Genomic DNA, 27028 nt, shown 5'->3' on the forward strand with positions numbered 1-27028 from the left:
AATCTGATTCATGTGAACTCCAATTAGTTCAATTTTCGGATCAATCCAAGTCACACTTGGACTAGAATAAATATGGAATAAATTCTAATAAAATCATCATGAAACCCAATTACATTCATTTGAATCCAATTCAAAACAAACTCAACAAATGAGTCCAAATCAATTTCAATTACATTAATTGAAACTTGATTAAGCCAGAATACAGACATAATTAAATACACATCCATGAAATTCAGTATGTACCTCATGTTCAGTGCTAGCTGAACATAGACAAAATCAAATCTCAAATGATCCACAATTTAATTCTCAATTAAATTGGATCAAGTCCTTCCTACTTAACTTGACTTATGTGCGTGACTCCGATAGGTTCGAACACTAAGCCGGTAGTACATGGACTACTCCATACACTAATCGAGGTGACCATCTAGCAATGATACCCGACGTCCGGATAGGTCGAATATGCAAAGCAACATTCAAGAACCTAGACGTATGGTTGTTGCATAATTCATCCCTATGACCTTCGATGCTCAAGATGACCTCAGAGAGGACTGTCGACCTCTGGGTCCGGTCATCCATAGTGTATTTCAAATAATCAAATCAAGTGACCTATCACTTGGTTTACCCTGGCCAAGGTTTTACTGAATTGAAATACAGTGAGACATCAACTCCTAAAATCTGGAGCGGTCAATCCCATCTTGACTCATACACAGACTTCGCGAGTACTTGACTGCACCCAGCATCCTTCCGATCCCTGAATTAGAAATTCAGGTCATCCAGTGCCTAAGTACAGTGAGTTGCTTGCAAGTCACCGTGACAGTCTCAGGTCTAAGGGGTACTTATGCCCATACGTTTTACGAGCTAACTCCCGACAGTGGAGTGCTACGCAGGTGAGTCACTATTCAGTGACGATGTACTCCTACATCTCACCTGTATGCCATACAGTGTCTCCACACTCCTTGGTTTAAGAGGACAACCAACTAAATGGCACACAACGACCTATACTTGACATAGCTATCGTCCAATTGACAGCTCGTCATTTGGTCGCGAACTGGTTTAAGGACTAAATGATAAAACCTCTTTTATCCACTAAATTAGTCCTAAGGACTTCATCACAATACACAGGAGTTCAATTTGAAGATGCAACACTTGTGATGAATAGAAAATTGCCAGAATAAATTTTTATTCATTTTAATAAAACATATACATAATTCAATTTCTTACAATTAAAAAATTGGCTTTGGGACACAATTCCCAACAATATCTATATAAAGAGAGAGAGAGAGAGGGAGAGAGAGAGAAAGAGAGATTTGGCTATACTTGAGTGGATCTCCATTTGGATTTGGTTAGATCTGTATTGGACATAGAGGTCCCATATTAATAATTCGAGCATTGAATGTGATCTATCATCTTAAAGTACTTACTCATTAAAAATTATGTGATTTAAAGACTCCTATCTTATACATCAAATGGTCAAAAAAATTGACAATCTAAATAAAATTAAACTATATATATATTTTGATCATAGCTAGAAGTCTAAAAATTATTTAATTTTTGGTGTATAAGTAGTTTAGAGATAGTAGATCACATCCAATAATCTAGATCATTAATGTAGGACCCTCATTATTCAATATAAACTTAAGCAAATCTGAGCGGCGTTCATTGAATGTAGCCAAATCCAGTTCTCTCTCTTAAGTTATTATTATCATTAGATTAGTATCTAGATTTTATTCTTATTAGTATATCCATATTATATTTATATTAGTAATTAGATATATAATTTTTTTTTTTTTGTTGTAATGGCTGCTTTACAAAGTCCTTAAGTATTTATAACCACAAGCTTCAATCATTACAGTATCATGGAAGTGTCGACTTAAATAGCATAAACTAGTGGGCATAAACCAATCCCTCCCACACAGCTCTTAACTTGCACTCAACTTCATTGAGATGCACATTACCCCGAGTTGATGTAGTCTACACACATAGCAAGAAAGTTTGAGAGAACCAGGTACATCTTGAGCATCAAAGTAGGTAGATTTTAATATGTATCCCTTATATCCCTTTTTCAAAATTAAACTAGCATAGAGGTACATAATATGTATTTCACAAAAAATTGATAAATAGTAAATAATATTAAATTGATACATAAGAAATGAAAAAAAAGGATATAGAGATTGAAGGCGAATAAGATTGCTAAAACAGAGAGACAGATAAAAAAAAATGATTTGGTAGAGCATAGGGTTAGGTTAGAGAGAAAACGATTGGAAGCATAGAAAAATCTCATGGGATGTGAGAATTGGATGCAGGAGAATGGATTGAGATTAGTTATGTATCCTATTTTGATTTCGAAGATGTTCATCTTGATGATTATTGTATAATAAAATTTGAATTGTAAATCAAATAATGTTTTATTCGTAGAAAAAAATGGCAAAACCGCAAAGTCCAACATATTTTTTAATATAGCGAAGAAATTTTCTCCTTCTAGTAATCAATTTTTTTTTGCATGGATTTCCCCTCCAAGAGAGATGGCACGATCATCCTTTCCCGCAAATTTTGATGGCAGTGTAGCTGATGATGGGAGAGGTGGAGGCACAGGCTTCATTATCAGAGATCATGATTCCAGACTAGTGGCGGTAGGGGCTCATGGATCTTCGACTCTTTGGTGGTGTGTGTTGAGCTCAGAGCCGCCTGGAAGAGCATCTCCTATGCCTGACGGACACTTGGTACGGACTGGCTCATTCTCGAGGGCGACTTGGCTACGGTGATCGACTGGATCCGAGGTCGGGATCATGCAAGTGAGGGTAGGCCGCTGCTCCTCGACATTCGTGGATTATTGCAGGGGTGTGGCGCCTATCAGGCCACATATATCTACAGAGAAGCAAATGATGCAGCCATACAACGAGACATATTGGGCGACGGGTCAGGGCCCAGTCCTGTCGGTTAATGTCAGAGTCAACGTCAGAGCTGTGCCATCATCATCCTCCACCCCCCATATCAATTGGATGAATCCAACGGCCCCTAGTCCGTTAAATGTTAAAACCGTAACATACGAGGGAATTCAATTCCATGGCCTATTCATTGAGGAGTGGTAAGTTTTTTTTTTTTTAACTTGACTCTTGGAAGCAGAGGAGAGCAATGTAATAAAGTGTGGCTTCCTTTCCTGTACAGTGTACATGTACATGCACATGTGTTCTTATTTAGTAATATTATTTTCAGAATATAAGTCTTTTTGTGCCCATGGACCGTGGGAGTTTCAACCTCACAAACATCTAGATCTTTATAAATCCTTGTGTTCTTCTTTGATTAATGTTTTAGAAGGAGTGTTGGACCAATTCAAACAAACAAAAAGAAAATGACGGTGACAAGTGTTGTATCAATTCGTCCAAACATATCAAATATTTCATTAATTGATGTAATCACAATCATCCATCATACAGTACTCCAAGGACTCTAAGTCACATGCATCATATATCGCGGTACAGTAGCCATATACATCAAATAGGTTGTAGCTCTTGAATTAGTCATGCCAAATAGGACGCATTAAAAAAAAAAAAACCAAGAAAAATGATCACAAAGAAGCTCAGTGTGCTTCAGAGATCTTCTTCTACTTAAATAATTTTGACAAGAAAATGATCGCAAAAAATATCGTCCCATTGTTGGATACTTGACTCCGCTATTCTCAGAAAAAATGATAAATAGTTCTACAATAAGATTAAAGAGCTTTCTGACCCGTTATTGGCTTCCTTTCTTAACTCCTTTTTATCTAAAATAGTTTCACAGGATAATATCAGAACTGTAAAAAGATATAAAATATATAAATAAAGTTACCTCATTCCAAAAAGCTTAAAATCACCATTTATTCCAAAAGCTTAAGCTTGTAGGATGAGATAGATTTATTTATATATTTTATATTTTTTTACTTCGAACTCAGGATGTCTACTTTTATACCATGTTAAAATCATCATTTGTCTCAAAAACTTTAACTTACAAAAAAAAATAAATTTATTTATATATTTTATATAATATTTTATCTATTGATATATATGAAATATGCATGTCTACTTTTTCAAGGCAGCTCATACTTTTTTGTTTTTTTTTTTTTTATGCCCGCACGTAGATAAATTGAAAGTTACATCGTCATGGTCGGCGTGATACAACTCATCTTGAATTGACCCAAATGTTTTTTTTTAGCTTTCACTAGGAATTGAATGAAAAAGAAATATATATATATTTTTTTCAAAAAACTGTGGCACCCCTTAGGCCTTTCCCGTCCCATCTCTAAATTTCTTTCTTATAAGTTATATCACAAGAATATAAGGGCTTGCGTGCCACCGCCCAAAAGAGTCCCCTACAGGAACCACATGATGGCAACAGGTCACCTAACCAAATTGGGCCACAGAACCTCAGAAACATACCAACAAAATTAGCTGCCAACAAAGTCAAATAATGATAATTATATTAAAATTAAATAGAGAATAGTATTATCAAAATAATTTTCTAATATTTCAATTTAACTGAGTTAAGATCTTAAATAAAACAAATTAACAATATAATTTGGACTTTCTTTTGACTTATTGATCCAACCGAATCATAATAGATTTGACGAGTCTCGGCACAATTTGATCATTTTTTTTAATAGATTTTTTTAAGTGTATGCAAAAGTACATAAATATTGTGAGGCCCAATAGTCCCACATCGGAAAGACTCGTTACAGAGCCTGGGCATATGAGGCGGGTATCTCATAATCCTGCAGACGCGTTTTGGGTGGAAAACAAAACCGGGAAGGGGTGAAGGACGCTTGCGTGAAGCCCCGGAACCGGATAATATCTGGCAGGGGAGCCCCGTGTTTCCCGCCTCCACGTGGGCACTAGGTGCCTCACGTGCTCCGCAGAAGCGGAGGCGTGACATTTGGTATCAGAGCCGAGGACGGCTCTTGTCCGATGGTGGGAAGGGTGTGAGGCCCAATAGTCCCACATTGGAAAGACTCGTTCTAGAGCCTGGGCATATGAGGCGGGTGCCTCCTAATCCTGCAGCTTGCGTGAAGCTCCAGAATCGGACAATATCTGGCAGGGGAGCCCCGTGTTTCCCCCTCATGTGGGCACTAGGTGCCTCACGTGCCTCGCAGAGGCGGGGGCGTAACAAATATTCTTATAAATTCTTTTTTTTTGCGTGTTTATCCGTAAGGATATTTCAATTATTTTGATTCTAAACTATTTATTTTTTAACAACTCAGACGATATGAGTATACTTGCAAAATAAGTATTTTATAATACTGCATATGCAAATAGTAATTTTACAACAATATTCATATAATTTTATATATTTAGAAGGAAATAAATGTAAAAAATCTTCCACAAAATTAACTACCAATGAGAGGGTAATCACAGGCAAAAATGAGCTCGGAATAGTGTGCCAGCGGCACATTATTAGAGTATGCGGACTATGCTTGCGAGATCACTTTATCAAGCTATATTTAACTTCTGTTTGCTTTGCAGATAGTTTATATTTGTTTTCTAAGAAAAAAAGTAGGGCAAAATCAAACCAACTTTATTAGGAAAAATGAAAGGTAACATGATGAGGGTTCTATTATATTTCTTTATATATAGAAAAACATGGGCATGCCATCAAGATTCCTTTCATTGAGAATATTACAAAAAATTATTTTTCAATTTTAATTGAAACTGAATAATCAAAAATTTTAAAAAATATTTTTGAGAACATAAATCTCATGTATTGGTCTATTATAGTGGATAAAAAAAATGAACTTAACATTTTTTTTGGCACAATAGCGGTTCACGCCCGACGAGTGTGTATGCGGACAACAAAATCAGAAAACAAAATACTGTATAAATCCTCTGGCAATGATACGTGGTCCACCCAGACAAAGCCTCCCAAGTGGTGAGCCGCAAAGAAGGTAACTCGATCAGTTGGCAGCACCATTCGCCTTCCTGTATACGTGGGTGGCCCGGTGGAAACTACACTCCTCCAAAAAAACTTAACATTCTTTCGGAGAGTGAGGAAGGGAGGGACACCCACCCATGGTGCATAATTTTAGATTTTTGAGGTTTCACCATCCAAGAATCAAATCCACAATCTTTGATTGCTGAACAGAAATCTCTTGGTACTAGTCTAAAAATTGTTTATCGATTAATTTAGAAGAAAAAGAGTTTTATCGATTCGTTTCGTTCCAAACTCTTCAATTGATCACTTTTAAAATTCAAACTAATTTTGACATAGTTTATTCGAGGGAGGACAAAAGGGCTTGCTACCTTGCAGGTGTTTGTGCCTCCAAAGGATGAGGCCCCTCGCACAAGTAGATATTTGGGTCACAAATAGATTGATGATTTAAGAATCTCGATCCAGGGATATAAATAGACAAGGTCAATCTGTTGATTGTTTGAAATGGTGGTGGAAATTATTGTTCACGTACTCTTTTTGGAAGGATGCGGAAATCTGTTCATACTATCGAAGAAGACTTTCTTTGGGTGCAGGCTTTTTTAATCAATCTTCGAAGAATAGATGGCTTTTGGATCATTATTTGATATTGCCTCTCCTCCTGTTGCTATCAAGAAAATGGGAATTTGGATTAATGACTTCTTCTGGTGGATTTGGAACTTCAGGCATTTGATTCAGTTGTCTTCAGTTAGACATGCTGATGTCAAGGATACTATTGAATGGAGATGGAGTAAAGATGATGCATTTTTAGTTAAATCTTTTCATGGCTTCTTGAATGTTGGAGGAGTTCTAGTTCCTGATTTCAAGCATATTTGGAGTTCGGTTGTTTATTTAGAGTTCAAATAAAAAGTAACCGAAGGTCGACGATTCTTACAGACAGAGATATCATGAAAGAGGAGCAAGAGATCTCAAACTAGACGGTGAAGGAGCTGGAGGTAGTAAATAAAATCAGATATAGAGAGAAAAAAAGCTGAGTGATGGTAAGGAGAGACAACCGAAGATCTGAAGCTGAGAAGAAAAATAGTGAAGAGAATATGCGGAGAAACAGAGGATCTGTGGATTCACCAAAAATAGAGGGTCTTTGGGTGCTAATTCACCAGAAAATAGAGATCGATAGATCAACAATGGGGGTCTTTAAAGCTTATAGATATAGCAATGACAATCACAGCAAAAGCGAGAGAGATGATGAAGATAGATTAGGTGATCGGTGGCTCTGATACATGATAAAATATTTACAAAAGAAGAAAAAAGAAAAAGAGAAAAAAATAGAATCTTGTTTTTCTGGTCCATCACATTCGGTACATCTCAGGGATTATATATACTAGTGTACAAACTCTAAATAAAAAAAATAATATAGGTTGATATAAGATCATGCTAATAAAGACAAATATTACTGGCTGATACAAATTGTTATATAATCCCTAAAATCACTCTAATAAGATCATACTAATTAAAAAAAAATAATATAGGTCGATACAGTATCATACTAATAAAGAAAAATAGTATGGGCTGATACATGTTGTTACGTGATTCCTAAAATTGCACTAATAAAAATTAGTATATCCAGCTCTTGAATTGAAGTCTTCTTACTAAATTAACTGCCAACTTTTCTAATGATTGTTTTACATTCCATTGCAACGCGAGGCATCGCATATTTTTTTACTATGGGTCACGAAAGTGAGAGAGGCCGAGCCATTCTTGAATATCTGCTCCATTATATTCCTCAATGAAACTAGCAAGACTTTTTGTCGAGAATTTATTTTCCATGTAAAGTGAACCCTTGAGTGTTTAAAGCATGAGTATGAAAGATTTGCCGAGGATGCGTTTTAAGTCTTCCAGACAGTATTAAATTTGTTACAAGTGGAGTGGTCTTTCTTCTAAGAAATGGTACCATACAAAAGATATGTTTTTTTTTTTTTTTTTTTTGTGTAACGGCGGCTCACACTATAGATGTAAATGCGGCTAACAAATCAGAAAATAAAATACTACGTAATGGCCCTAGAACAGACCCACTTCCAACCCAAACAAAACCACCAAAGTGGTGGGCTACATAGGAGACCACCTAGTCGGCCGTCCCGTTGATCTCCCTGAACACAATATGCTTCTTCTCTCGCTGGAAGTTTGACTATCCAATTTAACCTTTGCGTCATGTTGGTGTTGATGAAATGGATATGCACTTCCGCCATAGCCATTAGTTTTAATCTTAGAAATTCGGCAGGCAAAACCATCTTAAACCAGCAGAAAGAGACAAGAGAAAGTTGAGTTTGAAAATTACTTCTAATCTGATTCACAAGTAGTCTTTTGGGTCATTAATGGCGTAAAATGACCTTATATGCAAATCATGGTGACCGCAACAATTATGTCCAATAGAAGGCCACCCCTTGATGCTAGAATTGTCTTGAACTTTGAATTCAATGAAGTGAGACATGACACACAATACACCGATATATGGTCGGTCGAAGTTGTCCTCATTTCCCAAATTATCTTCAAGTTTACAGGATATGTTGGAATCATTCAGAGCTTGAGCGTGACATGCTTGAGTTATATATAGTTGATTTGATTCATCCTTATACTAGTTGCATTCATGGGCATGAGTAGGTGGTGCCAATAATTTCAAAAGACCACGTCGCTTGGTTTGATTTTAGATGTTCAAGTTTGATTTTATATGTACAAATTCCAAGTTACAGAGACTGCAAGATTTTTTTCCCCCCCTTTTTCTAAAGGGACACAAACTGCAAGATGCATCTTAAGATTCTTCTTTTCTTTCACTCTCCAAAAAGTTAACATTTTGTAAATATACACAATAGCGAGCTTGTTGAGGGATGCTTGTGGAACCTCACCTGTTTCCAAATACTTCTAAGCATAGCCAGTCACACCCATTATAGGATCTCAACATCCAATTCCTTCCTCTCATAGATGGATGTTCACATTAGAGAGAGAGAGAGAGAGAGAGAGAGAGGTTGCCATTGTAAGATGATAGGATGAGGTAGTTTTATTTACATATTTTATATTTTCTTGCACTCCCTCTCACATGTGGGCCGGACTTTCTTTTAATGGGCGAGCCCAACATGTGAAATTTTTAATAATGAGGTTAAAGAGTAAGAAGACAGGATTCGAACTCAGGACCTCTGCTCTGATACCATGTTAAAATCACCATTTGTCCCAAAGCTTAAGCTGATATGATGAGATAGATTTATTTATATATTTTATATTTTCTTACATTTGGAACCTCCCATGATTCCTTAATGGATACCTGTGCTTGTCTAGCATTCTAATGAGACATGGTCTAGCTTTTTCCCTAAGAAAGGGCCAAGTAGGATTGGCCATGAAGATGGAGGTTTGATGGATATATGAGTGGTAGAAAGGCAAGGAGATTGGGCTAGGTGAATGACCCCTGCAGCCAACTTGAATTGAGCCCATTAAATGCAAAAAGGTTCGTTAGGCAGGTTGTGAGGTGAGAAGAAGGAAGAAAACAAGATAAATAAGTAGGTGGTCCTCGTTGTCTTCATCAAAAGAAAGCGATCACACGTTTCACTTTGACTCCAAAACTTTCACCATGCCAAAGAAAAAATTTTTCCCCACCCCAGCCCCACATGCCTAACAGAAATGTCTCTCTCCTAGCCCCTGCTGATATATTATTACCCAAACCCCTTGCCCTTACACTTATATACCTCATTCTTGTGACCTCAGGAATTTTAAGAACTCAGAGACTTGCGAATACATTACAATAATAATCATGGTGTTTTCCAAATTATTGAAATTAATATCAAGTAATCATGTCCTTAATTGACCTAATTATGGTATGTCGAACCGGTACCAGGACCTGTACTGGTCGGCGGACGGATCGATATGGTACCGGTTCAGTACCGTACTGACACACAGTATGTTTGGGCATATATACCCGTTTCGTACCGGCATGCCCCTCCCATTTTTGAGTTTTTCAAGTATAATTAATTGGTAATCAATATTTTTCAACCTTTTCAATGATTTTAAGTCTAATTTGAAATTCTTTATAATTTTTTTTTTGATATTTTGATGTTTCTATGATTTTGATTTAACATCTTGTTGTTTTAAAATAATACAAAATATAAAATGATTATTGAGATGCTGCATGCTACAAAAAGCAACATGAAATATCCTCAAATCGAGTAGTGAGGTTAAAAATATAAAATAATACAATCAATTACATATATTTAAAGAATAACAACATACCGATATCTAAAATTTTGTCGAGTGGTGACGTCTCTCATAGAAATCCGGATCATTAGCATAGTCAGGAGGCACGCCAACCCACCCCTCTACCAAATGACGTTGTAGTCTTATATATTTATCCTATAAGGAATGCGGTTCGGGTTATAAGCATTATCGAATCTCTTGCCGAAGCTTTGGCTCTAAGAGGTGTCCTCTAACTGATAAAATAGTTATGAAGAAGTTTATTCGAATAAACCAACAGCAAAATCCAACCCCTAAGATGTTCTGGAAGATACCTTAGACGCACTATATCTATATCTGTATGAATCATAGGCTGCTTGTGGCTGCGAGTAATAGGTTCCAATATATGATTCTTAACTTGATATGTCTACGGATCCTACTTCACATGCGAGGTCAGCTGCAGCTGCATCGTATCCTCCTGAATGACCTCGAGGAGCATGTCTCCTATATATAATCGGATCCTCGTGGGCTCTACTAGATCGTGTACCGTGGTCTCTATCTTGTGTAGCATGCGTAAATTAGGACTCGTCGGTGAATCGAAGACCACCATGCAGCTGTGTCTTATAAATGGTGGTCTCATGTCCTCCACTCTCTCTTTGGCCAGTAGATCTATTACCACCAGAACTGCTACTTCTGGTCGCTGAATTTGAGCGAAGTGGTTCCTCCTCCACACTCTTCATTGGAGCTGTAATTGCCTTTGTTTTTCTCTTTTGGTGTGTTGGGTAGCTACTTTCTTACCCTTCGTGCCACTCGCTGCCTGTCTATCCTTTGTGCCCCTCTCTGGCTAGTTATGTTGGGAGAATGTATGTCATCCTCCTGACCGAGTCGATCGAGGAGCGTAGTGGCCTCGTCTAAGCATCTCTCGATCATATCTCTGAGAGAATGTTCTGGCAAAGAGTCATGTGGTGATCGGCTCCCTTTTAGTTGTAGCTGATCAATTGGAAAGATGTGTATAATATATCTCTCTGCCCATTGTCCTACATCGACCCGAGACTGCTGGCTACGAAATTGGCCGATCGTGGAGGCGATCCTCGTTCATCAAGCTTCAGCTCCTACTACTGGCCCATAAGCCATCTGATTATAGGATCATCCTCATCTTCAATGAAAGCACTATAGATCGGATCTGTGTACTTTAGATTTACTTCCTCCTGAATGTACTTCACCCTCAACCTCAGATTGTAGTGAACATATACAAAGTCGATGAGACGCTTTTGTGTCAAACGGTTCCTATACTTGCTGTAGATAAGGATGAAGGTGGACCAGTTACGCTTATAGCGACTCGAGGAGATTGTTTGGAAGAGGATCAGGATAGTTAGCCACTTAAGACAAACCAAAATGAATTCACCATTCGGTTGCAAAAATATTGAAGAAAATTATATATAAGATAGTATCATATTAGTAATCCTCTCCTTCGCTGCTCTGAAATCAGCGAGATGCTTCTTTATCCGCTGCCGAACTTCTTGTGGGCATTTTCAGTATATAGATAAGGTCGCATATAAAAATACCGTGCATGAGTGCACATACAAAATATATTTGCTGATAATTCGAATGAATAAGGTAAATGTGCATGGCCATATAGATGGTGATAAGTTCAAAGGCCTCACCAATGAGCCTGTTCCTTCTTATGCGGTTATGTTGGTTTTGTGGGCGCGTACTTGGAGAATGAAGAGAAAGAGATGAGAAATAAATGAGTAGAAAAGAGTTGAAGCAGTCAAAAAGAAGGAAGTAAAAAAAAAACTTGTAGAAATTCCAAGAGTTCCAGATCGTATCAGGGTAAAAGACAAGAGGACCCGAGAGAGCCAACCACCTCTAAGAGCTAGGTCGCCGCCAAGTTGTCCTTAACTTGGAGAGTCTCCTTCACATCTTTTCACAGCTCCATGCAGATCTCTCTCTCTCACTCTCTCTATTTCTCTTTCTCTCTCTCCCTCTCTCCCTCCATGTAGGCCCTCCCTGAAGTCGTGAAATCTTTCTACTAACCCTCCATTTTCTCTCTTTCTCTTCTCCTCTTCTTTTCTTCTCACCTCTTTATAGTGAAAAGAGGGATAAAATAGAGAACAGTCATAGTGCTACTAGTAATCTAGTAGAAATTACAATTAATAGTAACTCACCCTCCACATATATCTTCTCCACCACTTGCACCGGTCCATTCGATAGACTCCACTTGCAGGCAAGTATATAGGAGAGTATGGGTGAAGGGAGAAGACAATGAACATCACAGGCTGCTTCATTCTATGGTAATTCCAGCAGCAATGAGCGGCGGCGGCAACGGCGAAAAGGATGGTCATGAGCACGATCTAGTGATGCCTGGCTTTCGCTTCCACCCGACCGAGGAGGAGCTCATCGAGTTCTACCTCCGCCGCAAGGTCGAGGGGAAGCGCTTCAACATGGAACTTATCATCTTCCTCGACCTCTACCGCTATGACCCATGGGAGCTTCCCGGTTCGACAGCCTCCTTAATTTCCTTACAGCTCTCCATCTCTTCATGGATTTAGAACTTTAGACGCAAACTTCAGGCTACTGACTCGCAGATTCTTCTTCTTTTCAGCATTTGCTACGATAGGAGAGAAGGAATGGTTCTTTTACGTGCCTAGAGATCGGAAGTATCGGAATGGTGATAGGCCGAACCGGGTGACAACCTCAGGTTACTGGAAGGCTACTGGGGCTGACAAGATGATACGGTCCGAGAACTCTAGGCCAATTGGACTGAAGAAGACTCTTGTCTTCTATTCCGGGAAAGCTCCGAAAGGCGTTCGAACAAGTTGGATCATGAATGAATACCGTTTGCCACAGGAGGGAACTGATCGGAATCACAAGGTAAATTTCTACAAATTCTTGTATACATTATTGGGCCTGATGTTCGAAAAAAAGGAGAACAGGAAAGGTGTTTTTGTTTTTTTTTGTTTTGAATCCTCATGGTCTCATACAGTGGGGAAGAAAATTCTTAGCAAAACATGATTCATGATATAACCAAAAAAATGATCAGTAAACCTTCTCTAAGATTAAGTCATTCTTCTCTTGGCTTCTAATACTACAATTGAAAAAGTTTACAACACAAACACTGAAAGTAATTAGTCGGAAATATCATTTTCAATGTGGATGCACCAATCGTACTCCCACCACAAAATATTTATATTATTAGCGAGATTTTTGTACAGTACCCTGGACCTCTTTTTTCTGTTGAAGAAACCCGGTGCCTTCTTCAAGAGCAAGCCCTAACATTGTTTGGCTAATAATCATAAATACTATTGCTTCTTATTCCAGAAGCATTCATTGCTCATTGCTGTGGATATTTCTCTAATGAAAATTCTCTTCAGGTATCCAAAACACTCCTTAAAGAATTTGCTCTTCTTCTTCTTTACTCTTTTTTCCTTCTTTTTAAAGTGACTTTGTTGTTTCTGTTTCTATTTGGAGTTGAGTTAGGCAAGACCCTGTGTCTCTTTTCAGGCTGAAATCTCACTTTGCCGAGTGTACAAGAGAGGTGGGGTTGGAGACGAACTCTCCGGCATGCACAAGCCATTCTCCTCCAATGCTACCGGACCCGATAAAAAGCACAAGAACAATCACCATCCATCAACCTTCTTCACAACGCTCACTGCAGATTCCTCCTCATCAGAGTTAGAGAACATCCATGAAGTGGGAGTTTGCAGTGGCGCAAATGACATGTCGGTTTATGGCGCGACGGCTCCGGTGTTGAACATGACCACATCGCTCGAACAAGAAGGGACTTCACTGAACTCATCAGATACACTGGTACCAGCAGGCACCCTACTCCCTTCAACTTCTTCTACAGCCACCACAACAGCTGCTGAGTTCAGCAAAATGGTAGCTTACCACCAAGGCTACTTGAATCTAACCGACCAATTCGTACCGGTGCCACCGCATCTGCTTACGCCCAATTCACTGGCAACCATTTCAGACAAGCTCTGGTCATGGAATCCACTCCATGATGCAGGAAAAGACTTCACTACTTTCAAGTGAGTAACAGCATTGCACATAGAAATAATCCACCTACTATGCATATTTATCTTTTGTTTTTTGGTGTGTTAACTACAAGTTTAGATCGATGTGGATGGAACTGTGGTGTTAACTTGTAATTCATGAAGTTTTAGTTAATTTCATTGTATAATTTCTTGTTTCCTTTCATTGAAACCTCTGGTCTATATGGTGTAGCTAGCTTTAAGACAAGCTTGGAGAGAGAAGAGAGTCATCACATAAGATTGGATGTTTGGTTTCTAGCTTGTCGATGTTACACTTCTAGGTATCCAATAATAGTGTCAGAAGACTTGCAGAGACAGCTGCCAAGGGATATGGACATGGTATGTCAGTACCCTTGCAGGCATGTGATTGCCACATTGTCTTTTCTTCGGTTGGTGGGACTACTGCCCAATCCATATCGAGCATTCTTTTTGCCAATTTGTGTTTGTGATTTCAAGGAATGGAGGCTAGATGGTGGAAACTGGAAGGGGCTGAAGGGTTCAGGTGTCTATGAAGTTACCATTTCACTGGATTTCGTTTGTGGTAGTCTGTTATGGTGTTGGAGATCCTGAAACTTTGCAAACATGTGGAGCCCATTCTGTAAGAAAGATTTGAAAGAGCCTGCAATAAGCCCAGAGGCAGTCCTTACAAAGAATAATTGGAGAATGAAGAAAAAAAAGTGGCCTGAATAGTAGGGACAAAGCTTGATGGTTATGATTACAGAGCCATACTTCTCTCATCAAGGTGTTAGTTAGGGGAAAAGAAAAGTATAGCAGTATGGGTCAGTCCATGTCTATGTGTGAATGGATTGGCATCTTTCCATGAACATCAAGGATGACTTGGCAGTGAGGATGTGGTGTGCACCACCAATACTTCCTTCAATGTGGCCCCAATAATGATACCATGCCACTGCCATACCTTGAGTCATTGCAGTTCTATGTCAATACTGGTAACTATACTTTCTTAGATGATAGATGGTGTTTTAACATATGAAATGGGAGCTGGGCCATTCTAGGAGATGAGACCAATCATTTTTTAAATGAGGAAGAGTTACTGCTTATGGGCATGTCTTCTTTTTCGTGATCTCATGAAAGGCTTTTATGTCAGAAAGGTTTGGAAAAGAGCAGCAAATGTTGCCCAATTTGTTCAAGGAAACTAGTTTATTGCTTTTGTGCTTGATTGGATGGACTAGTAGAGATCCTCAGGCTCAGTTGCGTCAGCTGAAACTGAAAGCTCTCTCTCTCTCTCTCTCTCTCTCTCTCTCTCTCTCTCTCTCAATCAATGACCATATCACCACTCTAAAATCTATTTTTTAATCAAGATCAAGCAAGATAAGCTATTGTTTCAGAGAACTGTGGATTTTCCTTATGGAGTCAGATACCGCAAGTACTGTTTCTTCTTTTGTTTTCACTTTCATTGTTACTTTGCTCGCTCTTCCACCCTTTCTTTTTCTCTAATAAAATATGGAAGCCTTAGCTTTACACTCAATCCATCACCCCCCTCCCCAACCAAAAAAAATAAAAGTAAAAACATATGCAAATAGAATGGAGCACATATGCTACTGCTAAATACCTCGGGCAATCTTGCTCTCTTTTATCCATTCTATTATGTACGGCACGATAAGGAGAGATAAATGATGAGAACTGTAATGCTACTAGAACAATAGTAATTTCCCTAAATTGGACCCATTGAGTGAGTCCATGGGAATTCAGGTGATTCTTTTTTTTTTTTTGGAAGCAAAGCAGGGAACCCACCACTCATTTCATTGGTATGATAAAATGGGAGAAACCCTGAAATTATGTGTCTAAGATGGATTGAATCACATAGAGTGCATTTCCTTCAGAGTTGCAAACTAGACAATTTTCCTTTCAGACTACAAAATCTAGACAAGATAGGTACCACCAACATTATGGAACCACCTACAGAGCCATGTAAGGTATTCCCCTGATCCTGCAGCCATAATGCAAAACTACAATATGCTGAGGAAGATATCTTATCTTCAGTGGCTAACAATAAATCAATCCAACACTAACCAGATGACTATTGTTTCAGCACTTATCTACAACCTAAGATCTGATAGAATAACTCAGTCGTCTTTCCACCATTATTAGGCAAAGTAGCATTTAGTGTCCTGTTAACAGGTAATGCGCCATGGTTTATTTGTAAGCTCAGATATTTGATGAAATTAAATCTGAATTGAGAATACCGAAATGCTAGCTGGAGAGATATGGAGTCCTCTACATTCAATGTTTAAGACTCCACCGGACTGCTACTATGGAAGAATGTTTGCAGAGTAAAAAACTTAGGCAGAAAGGAGCCTCGGAACATTGCAAAAGTGCACAATCTGCCTCATCGAATATGAGATATCAAGCATCTGCTTCTTTGTTCGGTTCTTGCATGGCATCTGGCATCGTCAACTTCACTTTGGAGAAAACTGCTACTTTTCAACTTTATTTATATTATTTATGTGAGGCCCAATAGTTACACATCGGAAAGACTCGTTCCAGAGCTTGGGCATATGAGACGGGTATCTCCAAATCCTACAGACGCGTTTTAGGTGGAAAACAAAATCGAGGAGGGGTCTAAGCAGCGCATGCGGGCCCCAGAACTGGATAATATATGGTAAGGAGCCCCGTGTTCCCCTCTCATGTGGCCCCCATGTGGGCACTGGATGCCGCACGTGCTCTACGCAGGCGGGGTTATGACATTTGGTATCATAGTCGAGGACGGCTCTTGTCCGATGGTGAGAAAGGTGTGAGGCTCAATAGTCCCAAATTGGAAAAACTCATTCCAGAGCCTGAGCATATGAGGCGAGTGTCTCCAAATCCTGCAGACGCATTTTGGGTGGAAAACAAAACCGGGGAGAGGTCTGAGCGGCGCGTGCGGATCCCAAAACCGGACAATATCTGGCAGGGGAGCCTCGTGTTCCCCCCTCATGTGGCCCCCACATGGGCACTAGGTGCTGCACGTGCCTCATGACAATTTACTACTTTAAAATCTTGATAGTTGCTTACTTTTCTTCTACTTGTGTGGCCTGTAGAAGCCTAGAGAAGTGGGACATCATGCCAAACACCGCCTAGTAAAAGATGTGGCAGGATCAGAACAAAATAATGTTTCGCAAAGTCTAGTTGCTAATGAGTTTCATTCTCTGAAAAAATATTAATATGTTTTGGAAATACATCAAACAAATTGTTGCTTATGATCTAAGGAGGCTACATTACAACCTGAGAGTAACCATTTAAGAGCTTCTACCATGAAGTTTTTAACATAACCATCATGATAAGAGAAAAAAAATACCAGTAGCATAACTTCATTCTTTCAATGTAAGTAAAAAAAAAGGATGGGTGAATTTTTGTTCCTTTCAATTAATAAAAATATAATGTTTCTTTTTTAAGGAAACGTTAGGCACCAGAGTGCCTGACCTGTTTTCACTAGGATAATGAAAAGGAAACCAGAGCCAATTACAACATGAGCCCCATTTTTCTAGAGAATCCTCTCCTTCCTAACTTTGTGCTAGATGCCCAGAACTAGACAAAAAAGAATCTTGCTTAAGTTTAATCTTCTAAAGGAGTAGCAAACATAAAATTGTATAATATGGTTGTGATACGACCTGTAGTTTGGACTAGCATGAGCTACTTTCATCAATATGAAAGCCATTTTTCATATGTTTATGAATGATAAAAGCAGTCCTTTTGTGCTAAAATTTTACAGCAGAAAATAATAGTTAGATAATTAATTTTGGTTGTTGACTCTGCCATCGGAGATCTTATGTGTGTGTGAGAGAGAGAGCGAGAGAGTGAGAGGAGGAGGAAGGGAGGGAAAGAGATTTCCCTGATACATTCATAAATTCGCGCACATATATATATATCGATTGTAAAGCTTATGACTTAAAGGTGAACTGAATCTAGTGCAAGGATTTAATTTGTGCGGTTCCAACAGCAAATCACCATGCAAATGATTCCGACAATACAAGGGATATGCTCCATAATAGAAATAAAGAATTTTTTTGTTACCATAAGAGCTGCAATGCCATATGTAAGGATTTGTGCGGGCGTTTGTTTAGTCCTGAATCAGTTATTCATCGAGAAGATCATGGATATTTATATAGGACTAAGGAACTCAAAATATACCTTCCGGCTGACCATTTTGGGTGAAGTCCTTGATTGTTATAAATGGTATCAGAGCCATTTTAGGAACACTGCCGTCTGCAGCACAGATTCTTTGGAGCTGACCATGGATCGATCGTAGAGGATTATGGCCCTGTTTGGGGGAGCTGTTGGAAGTAGAGCTGTTGGAAGTAGAGCTGTCTGAAGTAGAGCTGTTATAAAAAGCTGTTTGCTGTTTGGTAACTACATTCGTAAAGTGCTGTGGTACTTTATTTTGTGTTTGGTAAACAAACTGAGAAAATACTTTTGTATGACAAAATTACCATAAAGGACATTGCATAGTATTATACAACATAACATAATAAAACAATAACATAAATTAATACATAAATATACGATATAGTATAATATTATTGTAATATAAAATAATATTATGTTAATATAGCATAATAGTAATATAATTATTAGAGTAAATTAATATTTGGTAATATAACATAATATTAAATTATTTAACATAACATATTAATGTATTATGATATAATGTAATATATATTATATTTATAGTATAATACAATAATAAAAGTATAAATTATTATAATTATTAGTATAAATTAATTTCTCATAATATAACATAATATTAAATTATTTAAAATAACATATTAATGTATTATAATGTAATGTAATATAATACAATATTTATAGTATAATACAATAATAAAGGTATAAAATATTATAATTATTATTATAAATTAATTTTCCATAATATAACATAATATTAAATTATTTAAAATAACATATTAATGTATTATAATGTAATGTAATATAATATAATATTTATAGTATAATACAATAATAAAGGTATAAAATATTATAATTATTAGTATAAATTAATTTCCTATAATATAACATAATATTAAATTATTTAACATAACATATTAATGTATTATGATATAATATAATATGATATTATATTTATAGTATAATACAAAAATAAAGGTATAAAATATTATAATTATTAGTATAAATTAATTTTCCATAATATAACATAATATTAAATTATTTAATATAACATATTAATGTATTATGATATAATATAATATGATATTATATTTATAGTATAATACAAAAATAAAGGTATAAAATATTATAATTATTAGTATAAAATAATTTTCCATAATAATTTCCCATAAAATAATTTTCCGCGGTCCAGGGGCTCTTCTTCGTGGTCCACGCTCGAGGAGAACCTCAGCGCGGGCCGCGAGGTTGATGATAAAAAAAAATAATAGATTAATTTTGGAAGGTATGGAAAAGGATTAAAATTTTTTTCTTCTAAAATGTGGTTCAAGAGATGCATATTGAAAAGAAAAATACCTTTTCTTACGGAAGGGAGTCTGACGGCTAGGGTTCTTAGCTACAGCAGATTTTTAGATTTATAAATGGAAAAACTATGTAATTATGTTATTTTAATATGGGTATTTTTGTCAAAAATATAGCTTTCCGAAAAAACTGAAACAACTTTCTCCCAAAAACTTCAAATTGGAGCTTCCTCCGAAAAGCTGTTTTCAGCTTCCCGCAAAAGCTGAAACAGCTTTTTGAAAAATTTACCAAATACAGTTTTTCATCTAAAAGTACTTTTGGAGGGCCAGAAAGTGCTTTCTGGCCCTCCAAAAGCTCCCCCAAACAGGGCCTAAGAAACCTAAATAATACCTTTCGACTAGCCATTTGGGATGAGGTCCTAAGTTGTTATAAATGCTTTCAGAGCGAACTCGGCCCATAGCTTATGTGGGCTAGGAAACACTATAAAATAGATTCATAGAGGCTACCCATAAGCCTATCGTGATGCTTGTGATTATATTTGAATGGATTTAAATTTTTACCCTGATGAGGATGTCCGGACTTGAACCTTCTGGCTAGTTATTTTGGGTGAACTCCTGAATTATTATACTATTAAAGTGATTAAAGTGATGGACATCAACACCTTTATTACTCTTTTTTCTCTTATTCTTACAACGAATCTTCGTTGTTTGTGAACCACTTGGTTGGCTGCTCTCACTTCAAGAAAATATTTGCTTGACAATATAAAAGAAATTTACGCATGGACTCACTTAATTTTGAAAGATTCCAAAACACAACCGAACATTTTCAAATGAACATGATTGACCAACCATGTGACAGATGAATCATTGGATCCCTCAAAAAAAAAAAAACAGAAAAAGAATAAAGAAATACAGATGAATCATTGAATGGAAAATGTTTAAGCATCATTTCATGAACTCAAACTAACGAGCCTATTTTGATTTCATGGCTTTCTCCCATTATAATCAATTTTAAGCCTGTAACAGCAAAACCACAAGACAATGAAATGATTTTTCTTCAGAGTATTAATTGTTGCAATTTCCTCGTAGACTATACGCAGTTACAGGTGAAGATAGCTTTCAATGACCCAAAATATAGAGTATTAAACAGAAGAAAAAGTAATTGTAACAAGTTCATCCAAATGATTTAAAAGTTACATTTTTCACAGTTTCCAGTAAATTCCCAGTCTGTGCAGGATGCCCGCCACAACTGCCCAGAAGACAATTTCAGCAAATATCACATAAAGAAGAGTACCCAACCTTTCTGAATGCCAAACATTAACAAATACATGTTCATGGATCCAATGGACCTGCAGATTGAATCAAATGCAATTAGGTTCGTGGATATGAAATAGATAAAATGTGTTCTTGAGGATCATAACATGAGACAATACGCACAAGAGATTTTTTTGGGGTTTCATAGTACCACCCATTTACAAATGCAGGAAAGATGCCCTCTGCTGCCATTACAAAAACAAGCATTGAATTCATTCCTATCCACTCAAGGAACAGGAATGGCATCCTTAAACTCCATAGGTCAATCTGTGCATCATAAAATCCATATGATATCAGAGGAAAGTTCAGAATTATTTGGAAATTTTCATGCCTGAAAATTCGGGTAAAATAATTTGAATAGATGATAATGACACTGAAACAGCTAGATCTTGGCATTTCATTTCAAGACACGTTATCATATGAGAGGTATCAACCTACCAGTATATAAAATGCCGAGAAAACAATCCCTGCTGCCCCAGCCGTGAAACAAACATAACTAAAGCTATATAGTTGTTTGTTGATAGGAATAGCTGTGTCCAATTAAAAGGATAACCAAGTCAAATATCAGGAATGCACAAAAGGGTCGACATTTATCAACCACAGATATAAAAAGGAGTACCATTTGTAAAATGAAGGATGATTCCACAAATAAGAAGACCAAACCCCATCAGCAGCCATTGCTTAAGCCGCTCCGAATGAACCTAAAGAGAATAACAGATTCAGTATATCATAAGTATATTAAGTGAAGTTGTCTGAAGTGTCATAAAAGGAATTGTTTTCAACATAAGTATATGGTTTTGCTTCACATTCTTTACTAGTGATTATTTAGTACCCCATTATCATTGCATAAGTTATTCAAATCTGTAAAAGCCACTGAGACATAAATTAATATGCCAAAAATAATAAGGAAGAACCTTAAAATGGATCAGAACATGCCCGTAATGAACTCCAATGACTCCTGAAAGGATGGCTGATATCGAACTGAAAACAACGATATGCAGCAGTTTCAGTCCACCAGGAAGTGGTAAAGATAGTGCTGGTGTATGCAAGTTCCAATTGAATTTGTTTGTTTGAGATAAGAGTTTAAACAAACCTGAGCAAGCCTTCTGGTTCAAAGGGAGCAAGACACCAACTTGGAGCATCTTTTCTCAGTGGCCCCATGCTTGAGGAACTGTCTGTACAGTCCTGGAACAGTTATCCAACAAAAGATGAAATAGAAAATAAACTTCCACAGGTGGTACTTCAATTGACCTAAAAGGCCAACTTAAATAAGGCCTACCTTTGATCGTATCCAAACAGGTTGTGAATAGAGGTGATTTATACCCCAAACTTGCCTGTCTACGTAACCAACTGCATTGCAAGCGGGACCTAAGTGCCCTCTCACACCACATTGGACCTGAAAACAAAATGCCAAAACTTTGCTCAAAGAATCCCTGCAAACTGGTTACTCTAAGAATTTGGACTTAATAGGGTTTAGTTTTTGGGAACAGAGACAAGTTTGATTTCCTTTGAGAGAAACAGAAACAAGTTTCCTTAACGTACTGTGAATCTCTTTCCATCATTTACATCGCCTGGGTTATGCAATACAAAGCTCCAGTCTGGTACATAGAGAGTGAATATCAAGACCATGTATAACACAAATGCAATGAGCCCACCAATCCTGTGCATCCATAAACAAAGAGACATAAATTCAATGCTTTTGTCAACAAAAACTCGAAGTAATTGTTGATAGGAGATGTCACGTATGTAGCAGTATTAGATATGCTTGAAGCAAGCCTTAACAGTTCAGTGAGAAGCTATTGTTATTCATGAAAGGAAAGGTGAAATTTCTGCTTGCTATTACTAGATCATTGGCCAAGCATGAGAGTAAGTCTTTCTACCTGTTTCAAAACCATTGATTTAAAAGATGCTTAAAATAAGTTTGATGTGGATTACAGGAATGCAATAAAATCAGGATGATGTAATTAACCCATTGACTTGGTAAGATTTTCTGGTGAGAATTTCTAACTTGTTTACATACAACAAACTAACATTTGCAATGATAGGGTATTCATATTATAAGCCCAAATTCTAATTTTTGTTTTAGAGTTTCCCCATGTTTTCTCACAATCTTGAGTACTAAACTACTGTCAAAATGTCGATTGCATTTGTTACCATTGCCAATAATATGCGCTGAATATGGCAAAAGGGCCTGAGCCTATGATGGTTGGACGTAGTTTTGTAGTCAGAATCTCTATCAGAGCCACAACGAAGTAAACCAACGCTATTCTCTGTTCATGCCACACCAAGAAAAGAAATGAAATTACAAAATTGAGCAGAACCACCAATATTCTAATATCAAGTATAATGTGACAGATCTAAAGGAAGAACCTGAAGTATGCCACACCATCTGATGTGCTTCATGTCAACACCGTAGGAGAGGTCATCAGGAGCATGGGAGTATCCACCTTCAATGGACCCAGTAATCCACATTTAAAATGTTGTGTAGATTTTAAGAAAGCATTAGGGCAACCATAACACATCAAACAACCAACATAAGAAGATGCTGCAAATAACAAAGCACAACTATGAATGCATCAAATAACCTGCATTACAATATGGATTGAGAGAAAGTGCTATAAACTAACAAAGGAATCAAACAACTCATATATGGCATGTGTTAGAGATTGTAAGAAAGTGTAAAGCAACTACCAAATGCATCAAGAAGCTCATATTTGGAATGCGTTATGGATTTTAGTAAATCACTAGACCAACCACTCTCAAAATTACTAAACCAACCATCAGTATATCAAATAACTTACAATTACAGTGTTACATGGATTTTGACAGAAAAGCTTCAACTAGTGATAGAAGATAACAAATGATGAATGCTCACCTTGAAGAAGCAGACCCCAGAACAGAAGTTTCAGTGTTCTAATGACAACTTTCTTAATTGCTTCAGAGACCTTTGGGATCCTCTGCAATACACTGAAAGGGTTAGGAAGTTGGAACTGGTTCGGTACCGGGCCTAGGACCTACTACCAAACCACTCACTGATTGAAATATCGGATCCAGTCTTGCAAACTAAGTGGACTAGATGCGGATATCTACAGAAAATTAGATGCATCCTCTCTCCAATTGGTTTTCAAGTGGATCAAGTATGCCAAAAATTCTTTCCCTCGAAAAGCACGACAAAATTGTGCACCAGATTTCAGTAATGCAGTTCAGGAGAGCAGCAACCTGGTGGTTTCTTCCTTTTGTGTGCGTGTTTGTGTGTAGGGGTGGGGGGTTAGCAGCAGGGTTGGGTTGATACCTTGAGAGCAAGAGCTACGGCAACTCCAACAATGAAGAGGAAGAAGGGCATGACAAAGTCAGCAAGCGTGCATCCATTCCATGGCGAGTGATCGATCCGCTCATACGCTCCTCCAGCATCATCGACTAATATCATTAACTGAAAGCCACGCCTTCAAACCAAACTCTTTAATGAAAGAAAGAAAGAAAAAAGAAGGCAAAGAAGGTGACATACAACAATAGTTAGGCCTCTAAAAGCATCCAGTGCTGCCACCCTTTTACTCCTGGTCTTAACCTCAACCTGTGTCTCTTCTCCTGCAACATGCACAGCAGTCTCCACTTTCTTGGCACTGTCCTTGCCATCGCCGCCACCTTCCTCGACTCGAAGCATGACAGAATGCTCTCTTTCTCTCACTGCAATGATCTCCTTCTCCTGCTCCATTTTCCTCTTCACCTGTTACTGACCTATGGAAATGCTGACTTCTATATCATGAGGTTTTAAGTTGGAATGCGAACAAGCCACCAATAAAACTATTGCCAATGGCTTAACCGTCCTTCCAAATTCATCTCATTTGATACTTTCTTGATGAGAATGGAAAAAAATAAGGAGGGAGTGGGTGAGAGATGAGAGCGAGGACAGACACGGCCGGCAGCATGACATATGGACTGGTGGGAACATTTCGTTATTTAGGAGTTGGAAGCTTCCCAGTGTTTGGGAGCTGCAGCTCTTGGAAGCACTGCAAGGTTCTCCGTAGTTGATGATCCACGGCAGCAGATCCCCTACAACTAGGTTGTAGGAATTTTTTTTAACGATTTGAATGCATGGTACACCTTGCTAGTCTTAAAAAGATTAAATAAAAATTGCTCTACTTCTAAAACCATACTCCGTGGCTTAGATAAGGAATCATGTTGTTAGCTATATAACTTAGCTATACAACAATTGTATTTCTCTCTCTATATTTTTTTCATTCTCTCTCTTTTTTTTTTCTAACATGGTATCTGTCACGCCCCCGCCTACGCGGGGCACGTGAGGCATCCAGTGCCCACATGAGGCCACATAATGGAGAAAACACGGAGCTTTTCTGCCAAATATTGTCCGGTTTCAAGGCCCGCATGTGCACACACGCGGCTTAAGCTTTGAAACGAATCTAGCCGATGTGGGATCTTTCATTCACCCATCCTCGGACTAGAACCGTCCTTAGCTCTGATACCAAATGTCACGCTCCCAACTGCGCAGGGCATGTGAAGCACTTAGTGCCCATGTGGGAGATACATAAGGGGGAACATGGAGCTTTTCGGTCAGATATTGTCCGATTTCGAGATCCACACGCGTGCACATGCTGCTCTGACCCCTTTTCGATTTTGTTTTTCCTCTAAAATGTGTTTGCAGAATTTGAAGGACCTGCCTCATATGTGAAACGAAGCTAGCCAATATTGAATCTTTCGGTATCAAAGCCTCACCTTCTCTAGCCTGACGGGGCGAGACCTCCCCTCGCTGCCGAGAGCCTCCTTCTCCCAGTCTTCTAGCTCTTCCGGTTCCCCCACCTTCTCAAGCTGTCTCCGTCACCTCTACCCTTCTCCGTCGCCGGAAAACACCTCGGCCGGCTCAAGACCACGAGATCTTCCGGCTGCGCGTTGAGATCGAGGCACCACGGGGTCGCATTCTCCGTCACCCTCTCCACCGCCGACGCCTCCTCTGCCTCCGAGGGATTCTTTCCGCCGGCACCGCCGCCGGCGCCACTGATCCACGTTATAGTTGGTCCTCCCCGTGTCCTCTCCGGAGCTCGGCTATCTTGCAGCTGAGCGGGAGCGACGAGAAGGTGCCGACGACAGCGGATGACAAGCTCCTCCACCGACGAGGAGGTGCGGCCCACGCTATTCTCACAATAGCGGCCCACTCTTCACAGATCTGAGGAGGTGCCAGCAACCTCCCCCCTCTTCGCTTTCTCCCGTGTACAGAGGGAGATCTCGGTGGCTTGCTTGCAGAAGAGACGAGAGACCTCAAGGCGTATTAAAGGAGCCTTGCATGCAAGAAGATAGAGAAGCCTTGCTCTTGGCTCTCTTCTCTTTCTCTGACGGTGGGGATCCAGGGAAGATTTTGGCAGCGTGCTAGCTTTGCTTGAGCCATCTCTTCTTTGACGGTGGGATAAGATTTTGGTGGAGAGTAGCGTGCTTTCTGTGGATTTGTTTTTTTTTTTTTTTTGATTTGACATACAATGGCTGAGCCACGGCAGTTAGGGCTGGAAGTGGGCCGGGCCGGGCCGGGCCGGGCCCCTACCCAAGCCCGGCCTGAAATTTTTTTTCGGGCTTCGGACCGGGCCGAGGCCCGAACAATTTTAAAGGAACGAGGCCCGAGCACGGCCCGAGCCCGTTTGGGCCAGCCCTTGCATTAAACCTCTCTTTCCATGAGCAAATTGCTGGTGTCTCCTCAGGACCCGCATACCTAACTTGCAAGGGATAAGAAGTTTAACGATATTAAGCATCTTCAAAGTCATGAACTCCAACCAGGTCTTCTACCCAGCAGTTATAAGTCATTTCTCCTCGCTGAAAATCTTTAGTTCTCTAAACAAAGTAAAGAGACATACAGATAATATGATGCAGCAAAAAGGAGTCACCACTAAAAGAACCAGTAGCAATGTAAGTTCAAATAGAAATACTTGTTGACATATCCAAATGCAAAATTAGACTGGATTCATATCAATACTATCAAACTATGTGCAAATAGGCAGCAGACAAACCGTGCATTACACATTTGAAGCCAAGGATAAATATTTGTTGAATTAAAAAGTAAAAAAATCTTCTAGCTCAGATCTAAAATGGGTGAGAACGGTCGAGTACGGTCGTCGGTCGACGAGCTTGGACGGTCGAAGAGCCCTCAGATCT

General features: G+C 38.5%; 2 protein-coding genes across 7 annotated transcripts; one reads left to right on the forward strand and one right to left on the reverse strand.

Moving 5' to 3' along the window:
- Nucleotides 1–12193: 12193 nt before the first annotated feature.
- On the forward strand, nt 12194–14307 carry LOC103701605 (NAC domain-containing protein 35-like). The gene is made up of 3 exons (XM_017841469.3): nt 12194–12603; nt 12710–12978; nt 13609–14307. The coding sequence occupies exons 1-3, from the start codon at nt 12396–12398 to the stop codon at nt 14140–14142; spliced, it is 1011 nt and encodes a 336-aa protein (XP_017696958.1). The 5' UTR covers nt 12194–12395; the 3' UTR covers nt 14143–14307.
- Nucleotides 14308–20597: 6290 nt separating this feature from the next.
- Nucleotides 20598–26318, reverse strand: LOC120112152 (heparan-alpha-glucosaminide N-acetyltransferase-like). 6 transcript variants are annotated; one of them, XM_039130827.1, is made up of 14 exons: nt 25607–26318; nt 24381–24605; nt 24168–24305; nt 23751–23832; nt 23246–23322; nt 23030–23145; nt 22418–22535; nt 22155–22271; nt 21969–22060; nt 21790–21856; nt 21495–21576; nt 21314–21405; nt 20999–21142; nt 20598–20910 (listed from the first exon to the last, which is right to left on the reverse strand). In XM_039130827.1, the coding sequence occupies exons 2-14, from the start codon at nt 24585–24587 to the stop codon at nt 20764–20766; spliced, it is 1479 nt and encodes a 492-aa protein (XP_038986755.1). In that variant the 5' UTR covers nt 24588–24605; nt 25607–26318; the 3' UTR covers nt 20598–20763. The 6 variants fall into 6 exon arrangements, with proteins under 6 accessions (XP_038986755.1, XP_038986752.1, XP_038986753.1 ...); XM_039130824.1 differs by having other exon boundaries at nt 24381–24925; XM_039130825.1 differs by having other exon boundaries at nt 24381–24931.
- Between the last annotated feature and the right edge of the window lie 710 nt (nt 26319–27028).

Source organism: Phoenix dactylifera, chromosome 10 (genome assembly GCF_009389715.1).
Source record: "Phoenix dactylifera cultivar Barhee BC4 chromosome 10, palm_55x_up_171113_PBpolish2nd_filt_p, whole genome shotgun sequence".
In the NCBI taxonomy this organism is placed as follows: Eukaryota; Viridiplantae; Streptophyta; class Magnoliopsida; order Arecales; family Arecaceae; genus Phoenix; species Phoenix dactylifera.